General features: G+C 40.2%; 1 protein-coding gene across 1 annotated transcript; it reads left to right on the top strand.

Annotated features, from left to right (window-relative positions):
- Positions 1-1,411: 1,411 nt before the first annotated feature.
- On the top strand, positions 1,412-8,755 carry LOC134665533 (aquaporin-like). Its single transcript, XM_063522508.1, has 6 exons — positions 1,412-1,495; positions 4,020-4,189; positions 6,577-6,792; positions 7,381-7,518; positions 7,875-7,955; positions 8,567-8,755. Exons 1-6 carry the CDS (start codon positions 1,456-1,458, stop codon positions 8,753-8,755), a joined length of 834 nt encoding a protein of 277 aa, XP_063378578.1. The 5' UTR covers positions 1,412-1,455.
- The last annotated feature ends 1,097 nt before the right edge of the window (positions 8,756-9,852 follow it).

The raw sequence follows: 9,852 nt of genomic DNA, 5'->3' as shown, positions 1-9,852 counted from the left end.
TAGAATGTACCCACAGTTATTTTGCTAGATAGAGAAACACATTTGGTGTTCAAATGGTTTCTCTGATGTTTCATTTTATCAAACAAGATCAATAAATAAAAATTGAGAGAGGCTGTATCAGGGACACAGCCGCTATGGCTGACGTGAAACGTGGTGTGGACCGCCAATGCCAAGGCCGAAGGCCGAGCTCCACGTAGGGCCGAAGGCCCGAAGCGTCCAAGATGTCAGTGCTTAAACACATAACAATAGTACAAGTGACTAAATGCGAAGGCCGAGTTCCGCGTAGGGCCGAAGGCCCGAAGCGTCCAGAACATCAGTGCTCTAGCACAGAAAAATAGTACAAGTGTCTAAATGTGAAGGCCGAGCTCCGCGTAGGGCCGAAGGCCCGAAGCGTGTTCAAATGGTTTCTCTGCTGATGTTTCATTTTATCAAACAAACCTGATCAATAAATAAAAGTTGCACATTGTATGAAAAATTTATAAACTAAATACTTTATAAACAAAAATTCATTATTAAAACGCGAAGGACAATTTTCCTAATCGAAAGTCCTATCTGAGAAAAAAGCCCATTAACTAAGTACGTTAAATTTTTTTTTACTTCAGTGATAGTGATAGATCATAGTTTTTTGTCTACAAAAAATGCGGTAATCGTTTCAGCTAGAGTCCAGTGGCAAGCTATTCTAATCATTCGTAGACAATACATGAGGTCACTTGGAACCTAGTCTCCTTAAATAGAGTGCGAAAATTAACGTATCTCACTGTTGTCTCATGAAACGCTATTGTCAGCTGAAATTCTGAAGGGAATCGCGAGGCCATGTAAACAGACTAATATAACTCGAGATAACGTGTTTTGATAGACACCTGCCATTTGCGGAGCGGGTACTAAGGTGTTGATCCGTCTTTATAGTTAAAAACACTAAATAACTTTATAGAGAAAAACATACGGCGAGAAAAAAAAAATACTTAACGCGGTTAAAGCCTTAAGGAGAAAAAAATAGAGTCTGTGCGTAAAGTGTTCACGAGTCGTGGAAAGTATTGGGCCCCATACATTCCCCGACTCTTCTCTTTCAGAACAGACTCTAGAAGTATAGGTACCCATGGTACCATGGTAGTGAGTAGTAGTTGTTACTTAACGTGGCTACCCCAAAGTATAAAGCCCTAAGGTGAAGAACTTTAGAAGTGTTCAAGGTACTGAGTAGGAGTGATGTGTGCGTAGTTGATGTTCTATATTTGAATTTCAACGGTTTTACTACAGTTTTGACACAATACACAATTACTTACTACTTTTTTTTTACTACTTTTTTTTTAACTCAATTTGAGTGGTATTTTAAGTTTTGTAACTTTTTTGAGTTTATTGTATGTAGCCCATGCAATCCCTCAGTGATTTTATCTTAATGTGTAGTGCAGTTTGAACTGTAAAGTGACAGTGGAAACCGAACAGATAGAAACGGAAATCATGTCTCCGTCATCACAACAGGTCTCCGCACCGCGACGTAGTAAGTACCTACTAAGTTCCACACATTATTTATTTTCCTAATAGTTGGTTCTTTTAATAATACACGCACATACAGGAGCCTACATGATCGTACTCCGTGTCAGCCTGTGTGTAAAGGGGCCCACTGATTAACAGTCCGCCGGACGTAATCGGCCTGTCAGTTAGAACAAAAATTTGACAGTTCCGAACAACTGACGGACTGTTAGTAAGTGGTCGGCTTTAGATAGACTTTGGACAAATACAGAGGCGTCTACCGCGAAAATCGCGCGACGGGCTACCAAAAGGACAGCTTCTCCTTTCTGAGTGAGAATAAGCCCGTTTGAAAAGCAAACGACGGAAGTCCAGCTCTACTACTCCAACAAATCCTTTTGAAGAACTTCATTAAAACGCTGCAAATTAACATGAAGTACCTAATAAATTTTAAGAGCACGACGTAGTATCAATAGCTAGATTGAATCCTTACTGAATTAATTGTCGCTGAATTATGAAACTGTAGGTAATAGTTATTTGTTTTACAAGGGGGCAAAGTTGTTGTTTAACCGCTCGTGCTAATATTGATACCCAAGCAAGCGAAAGATTCCAAAATTGAACCACGAGCGTAGCGAGTGGTTCGAAAAATGGAATCTTGAGCGTTGCGAGGGTTTCAAAGCACGAGGGTTAAACAAAATTTGCCCCCGAGTGAAACACAAAATTTTTCACCACACCAACCCGAAGCAAATATTAAATGTAAAATATCAAACAAAATCAAACCATATCAAATCCAAATGAATGTTATTAAATATTTATCATCCAAAACCATCATTTAAAAGTCAATTCTACCAGCAAACATAAGAAAACAACTCAAAATTTGCATTTGATTACTTTGCCTCACATGTGGATAAAATGCAACTTTGCTATTCGTTTTCGAAGTGCAAAGTAAGCCTTTCCGAGCTGGTGTGGTGAAAATATTATTGCGTTTTTTTGATAAATAACAAATAACCGTGTGGCAGATTTATAATCTTTCTCTTAAGTAGGCCATTGTCATGAAGTACCTACTTACCTATCTCTTTATTTATTACGTTTTACTTATTACGTATTGAGAGAATTCAGAGGAAATTTGTGACACATTTAAATTACAAATTCAAAAAATCTATTGCATCTTCCTCCTACACTGATAAATGTAGACAATATAATCTCTTAACACTAGAAGACAGACGTAAACTTTCAGACATGAACTTCCTCTTTGATGTGGTTAACGCTCGTATTGATTGCCCAGAACTGCTATCCGGTCTATCATTCCGAGTTCCAAAACGTCGCACTAGACATACCGCCCTATTTCATGTTCCTTTCCACGTGACTAAGTATGGTGACAATACAGTATTATCTCGTATCCCTCGTTTATATAACTTGGAATTCGATTCTGCGGACCCCTTTTTCGGCTCTAAGAACAAATATATGAATGATATCCACAAGACACTTTTTAAAAAATACTAATAAATTAATAAAATTAAAATTGAAATTATTCACCAGTCTGTTTACCCTGACCATCGGAGACACACACTGAATTAACTGCAGATATTTATAAAACAAATAAAACCTTAAAATAAATGTCATAAACTAAAATTAAAAACTAGATATTACAACTAAAATTATAAATAAACTAATTGAATGCAGATTTATTGAAGCATATGCACTTAAATAAAAATGAAACACGAACAATATATTGTATGTATTTTAATGACGTTAGTTCATGAACACAAAATATACTTACATGTAATATGCAACTGCATGATAATCGTTTACGAACCTAAACTTACATTTATATATCTAAATATTATCATAACTTCATAATTTAATTAATGATGAGCATTTTGTATGACTAGCACACTGTCTTTTTTAGTTCTTAAATGTTTAATATGTTAATTGTTAAGCAATACCTAGATACTATTTACTTACGTTATTTTAAGTAAAATGTAATCAATGGATAACTGTTATTGGCCATCTGTTATATAAGCATTTATATGTAAAACTTTTATTTACGGCTGTTGTTGTCCTAAATATCAATAAATAAATAAATAAAAAAAATTAAAAATTACATGCAGGTAATTACTTTACACGCTGACGCTTACCTACCTAATCTTGTAGCAGCAGTGCTGAATGACAATAAATTAAAATCTTGTGTATTGGATTTTATTATAATTTTGTTTCGTCAAAACTAAGGATCACCCTTTATTCGGAGTCCGGTCTAGCGTGAGTCATCCTTTAAGGGCTGTGCACACCGGCTTGCGTGTGCGTCACGTGCACGCGCGCGAGCGCTAAAATGTTGGAGCCGCACACGCACACGTCGCGCAAGCGGTGTACCGTCTTTCATAAGGATCTGTATACTACAACGCTGCACGCGCACGTGCACGTCACGCACACGCAAGCGGTGTACCATCTTTCATAAGGATCTTTATACTACAACGCTGCACGCGCACGTGCACGTCACGCACACGCAGCCGGTGTGCACTGGCCTTTAGTCATCTGACAGATCTTCATTTGTTCAGCCAAAAGCCGCTGTAGTTGTGGACTCGACTACACAGCGCGTGGCGTGCTTCTAGCAGAGTGGGCGGGCACCACACTGCTGGTGTTCTTGAGCTGTCTGCCAGCATGCGCCGGCGCGCCGCAGTATGCGTGCGCAGGCGCCGCGGGTCTCGCTGTTGCGCTCCTAGTTCAGGTAATATTACTGCTTAAGCTCTGGTTTCCTAGGATAGCGGTGCCGTCATATAGCAGCCGTCTCCATACAAAAATACTACGACATCCATATTTAGCCGTATTATTTTGTATGGAGATGGCCGCTATATAACGGCACCGCGCTATCCTAGGAAAACCGAGCTTTAGACTGCTTAGATAAAGATCGGAAGTAATGAGCAAACTAAATTTGTCACAGTTAAAATGTTCGGTCATAGTCCAAAAAAAGCTTCATGGCGCCACATTGGGGGCAACCGGAGAAAGCGTTAACTCTGCACTATAAGCAGCTAGTAAAAAAAACCAGACGCTCTCCCTTGACTCTGAAGGCTCCAACGTCGCTAGAACATTCAGATAAAGATAAAGATAAAAAATAGTTTATTCAAGTAGGCATATTGCAATGCGCTTATGAACGTCAAATGAACCTTTACCGGCTCCAACCGTACACCTCTGCCCCGAGAAGATTTAAATCCCCCCTCAATTGGAGGAGGGTATCCCAATATGGGACCGGCAACAAACTCGGCGGGACACATCTTTTCAAAACATTATTACATCTTATAATTAACATGCATTACGAGTAATTAAGAAAAATACAATTTAAATTACTATATAATTCATGCAATTATACTCAGTGAGTACATAACTTTATAGAATTTGATATAAAAAATAAACATATATGTACATGAAATCACAAATACGTAGCTCTTTCAGAAAACATATCAAATCTTACAAAAGGAAAAGAAATTAAAATCAATAAAAGAAATGAGAATACATATTATATGAATCTGACTGATTGTTATGAGATGCTTTCATACAATTTGATGTGCTTTCTTACCTGAGCTGAGTCACCTTTAACTCTACACATAATACAATATTTTTAATTGCTACTTGTCGTTATTACAGTTTCTGGTTTGGACCATGCATGTTTGTCTGTCAAGTAGTCCTCGACTCTGTAATAAGCCTTCAACATCAATGACTTTTTTAAGTAATTCTTAAGAGCTGGAAAGGGTAATCTTAAAGCATCCTCAGGTAACTTGTTATAAAAATGAATGCATTGCCCAACGAATGACTTCTGTACTTTACGAACACGAAACTTTCTGATAGCAAGCTTATTTTTATTTCTAGTATTATAGTTATGGACATCAGAATTCTTAGTGAAGGAGTCTAGATTCTTAACAACATAAATAATACTATCATATATGTATTGGGAAGCTACAGTTAAAATATTAATTTCTTTAAAAAGTTCTCTTAATGATTCACGCACCCTTAAATTATATATAGAACGAATGGCTCTCTTTTGTAAGACAAATATAGTCTGTATGTCAGCTGCTTTGCCCCAAACCAGAATACCATATGACATTACACTATGAAAATAACTATAATAAACAAGGTGAGCTGTCTCAACATTAGTCAATTGTCTAATTCTCCTCACAGCGTAAGCGGCCGAACTTAATTTGTTTGCTAGTGTTCTTATATGAGGACTCCATTGTAGATTTTTGTCCAATGTTAAACCAAGAAACAGTGCTTTATCTACCATATCTAAGCATTCATTATTCAAAAGTATCTTAGAATCGACTAGTTTAACATTCGGCAAAGAAAATCGAATGCATTTAGTTTTCTTAGCATTAAGAAGCAAATTGTTCATAGTAAACCAGTTTAGTACATTAACGAGTGTGCTGTTAATTACACTGTAATCGGTAGATTTACGATCAACCTTAAAAAGTAATGATGTGTCATCAGCAAAAAGAACAATTTCACAAAGATTTTCTACTACACATGGCAAATCATTTATATAAACCAAAAACAGGAATGGACCCAAAATAGAACCTTGTGGCACTCCTAATTGGACTACAGTACCGCTAGACCGGGTTTTGTTTACAACAACTGTTTGTGTTCTGTTGCTAAGGTAAGAAGACATAAAGTTTAGGGCATTTACTGACAGACCATAGTGTTCTAATTTCAAAATGAGCGTTCCATGATCCACACAATCAAATGCTTTAGAAAGATCAGAAGGGAGAATTCCCTTAAATTTTTATCGCCTAACCTAACGTCAGCATGCGAGTTTCGTCACATTGCTGGCTACTGAAGTAGGTATATCGCGCAAGCGAGTCACGTCGTCATCAACGACCTCCACCATCTTATCTTATGGTTTTCGAGGGCGCTTGCGGATACACCCATATTAGGATCTTTTGTGCAATCACCCCTACCCCTTAAGAAAGATCCGTCAACTACCCAAGAGTTTTTTGGACCATCTCCATGTGCCGGATGATGCAGCTCATCGGTATCGTTTGAATTCCTTTGATTCCATATAGCCTGCTCCAAAGGCCCGAAGCGTGTTCAAACCTCCACTATCTAATCACAAAATCTGTATTCCAGTGCTTCGACCACATATCCGGCGCCATGTTCAATCCAACCGTTCTCCTAGCGGCAATGCTAGCGCGGCGCGTGGCGCCCGGGCTGGGCGCCGGCATGTTCGGCGCCCAGCTGCTGGGCGCCGCGACGGGCACCGGTCTGCTGCGGCTGCTGGCGCCCGGGTCTGACGCCGCTGATTTGTGTCTGACATTGCCCGTGGATACCTTATCGGTGTACAAGGTAAGAATTTAGCTATGATGATGTTCTGTAGGGACGTCCGACCATAATATGGGTTGATGTTGATCGCCTCTTACGTTCATTCAGCGCGATTCTCTGGAGTTGGAGCTGCAGGTCACTGTCCCGGTGGCGTTCTCACACTCTCTCTCTGTGGTCGCTCCCTCATGACTGAGGATCGTGGTCATCGGTGAATGTGGATGCTCCACACGGTTTTTATGATCTGCCTCCAACGGTGTCTGTTCATCGCGTCTCTGCATGACAAATGACAACCGAGCAAAAGTTGGTTGAGGATGGTTCCCACACTATTGCTCTCTTTTCCTGCAGAATAGAAGGACACTAAGGGTCAGTTGCACCAACTACAATAGACGGACTGATAACGTCACTCAGAGAAATTGGTCACGATTCACGAACCAATGTCATGGATGTTAATTTTTTAAATATTCAACCAAGTAACCAATAACAAGCTTATTAACACGTTCACTGTCCGTGCCCCCACATATGGGTCACGGACAGCCTCTATTACAAAGCCGTTAGGTTGACAGTTCAGTTTGGGACAGTAAACGTGTTAATATTTTATTTTTTTATTAACAGGCGGTGTGCATTGAGGCCGTCCTGGGAGGGCTATTGGCGCTAGCCAACATGGCGTCATGGGACCCTCGAAATCGACTGCTAGCCGACTCCTGGCCGCTACGAATAGGTCTGAGTGTTGCGGGCCTATCTATAATCGCGGTACGAAAGTTATTTTAGGCATTTCCTTCAAGTCGCTTATTTTTCATTGAAGGAGCTCCAATAATCCCAGTTTTTCCATGAATCCTACCATGTCTTTGAGGTTGTTGCTCCTTATGTCGATTTCTCATTCTTTTCCCTTCCTATTCTTTCATTCCACCTTCAACGGAAGCATAGCTATAGGCTTCTCCATTTGAAAACAATGAAGAGAGCCAATGACTTTCAAATCTGTAGCTCTTCGGACTCCTCTTGGCTCTTGGCGTCTAAATCCTTTCGATTTCGATCGCCAATCATCCTTGCCTGTAGGTATTTAGGCTTGTTCTTTTAGATAATTTGTTTATTATTTAATTTATTTTCAGGGTCCGCTGACTGGTGCGAGCATGAACGCAGCACGCAGTTTTGGGCCTGCGCTGTGGAGCGGCCACTGGGAGCACCATTGGGTGAGGCACAGACCCCTGACTTACAAATTAGCATTTAATAGTATATTTTTTCAATTAAATTTTACCCATAGTTTCGACGTGTACGTCGAATAATCCATTAATTTGCTGTCTACTTTATAGGGTATACTAACAGTTTCTAAGTTAAAGCGAATGGACGTAGACGTTCAATTTTGTCGTAGAGCTAATAGTAAAAACAAATTATATACCTAGGTATGTCTTAGGTATACTTATCTAGGTTTTCTATTTTATTTAGTTAAGCTTTTCGCGCCCCCCTTACGTACCATCGTAATAAAATAGAAACCCCAGATAACTAAGGTGTGCCTACTACCAGGCGTGACTCACTCCGCGATTTCGTCGCTTTGCTACAGGTAGCTAAAAGTGCATCCATTCGGCCCAAATTTTGGGGTTTGCCATAAGCCGCGCCTGGCGCTGTCGCCACCTAGCGGCCATATCTGTGCTGATCGTAACAGACGCGTTTTGTTAGAGAGTGAGTCTTCTGTACCTAGTACTATTATTTATTCTGTGCCTATACCACCCATTTATGGTAACGTGCTTGTACCAGGTTAAAAAAAATCATTTTAAATATTAACACGTAAAATTTTCTTTTTCAGATATACTGGGTGGGTCCCCTAAGCGGCTCACTTCTGTGCACACTCCTCTACCGCCGCATATGGGCGGTCGACGGAATGCCGCCGGCGCGCGCGGCGCCCGACGTCACCGCAGCGTTGCCGCTGCGGCGCGAGCGCGGATCACTCGATCCTGCAGTGGAGCCCCATAAGAAGACCCATTATTCTGTGTAAAGACGATTTTAAAGATTTGAATCAATATCTCTCTTGTCTTTTTAATAAGTCCTATTGAATGATTTTCGGTTAGTTTCACTAAGACTTATATCGGCCGGGATATGAACCGTGACTTTTGTATTGTTTTCGAGCTCCCGATATTTCGACGCAGTTACATGCATCTTGTTCACAGCAATACAAAAGGTAATCACGGTTCATATCCCGGTCGATTTAAGTCCAGTCCTAGGTACCTATATTTCTACAGTCCGCTTAAGCACTCTAAGTTATGGTGGTATTCCATCTGTCAAATATATTGGTTCAAAGTGTATTTGCATCTCACATTTTGCTTAATGAGAGAGTGAGACGCAATGTACATTAGACAAGTGGAACACCCTTAAGTTATTCTTTGCCGACTTTGGCGTTGCCATAAAATAAACGTCATATTTTTATAGAAACTAGATGTTCATGGTGATACTACACACTTGTCATAGCAAAATCTGTGCAGAGTGCAGAGTTAGCTTGGTCTGACTCTAACAAGCCCAGATAGATGGACATTAACAACGCCATCTGACGACGAGTAGGAGCAACAGTCGAGTTTTTTTAGTTTTATACTAGGTGGCGCTAGTGGCACGTGGCTGTTTAGTTTATACCGGTAATTATTTTATCTTTATTCCTTTAAGGGAAAATCTCTCGTAGAAAATTCAGTAGGTACTGTAAAACATTATCAAAAGTGGCACCAAGTGGTTCGTGTAATATTACACTTGGCGCAGTTCCTTTGCTTGAACTTGGCTTGACACGCTGCCGCGTGTCTAGATCTGCAAGTCAAACTTAGGGCAAATTAGATAGATTTAGATAGTGCACCATCAAACTCAAGTATCAGAATCATAACCGTCTTTCATTCGGGCTCATACAAGTCCCTTTGCGGGAGTCATCATCATCATCATCATCTCAGCCTATATACGTCCCACTGCTGGGCACAGGCCTCCTCTCGAGCGCGAGAGGGCTTGGGCTATAGTCCCCACGCTAGCCCAATGCGGATTGGGGACTTCACATACACCTTTGAATTTCTTCTGCTTTCTTTGCGGGAGTATTCATCGCTAACTACAAGCATCCATGCA

Source organism: Cydia fagiglandana, chromosome 6 (assembly GCF_963556715.1).
Source record: "Cydia fagiglandana chromosome 6, ilCydFagi1.1, whole genome shotgun sequence".
Lineage (NCBI taxonomy): Eukaryota > Metazoa > Arthropoda > Insecta > Lepidoptera > Tortricidae > Cydia > Cydia fagiglandana.
Note: the sequence above shows the minus strand (reverse complement) of the source record. Positions and strands in the feature narration are given on the sequence as shown.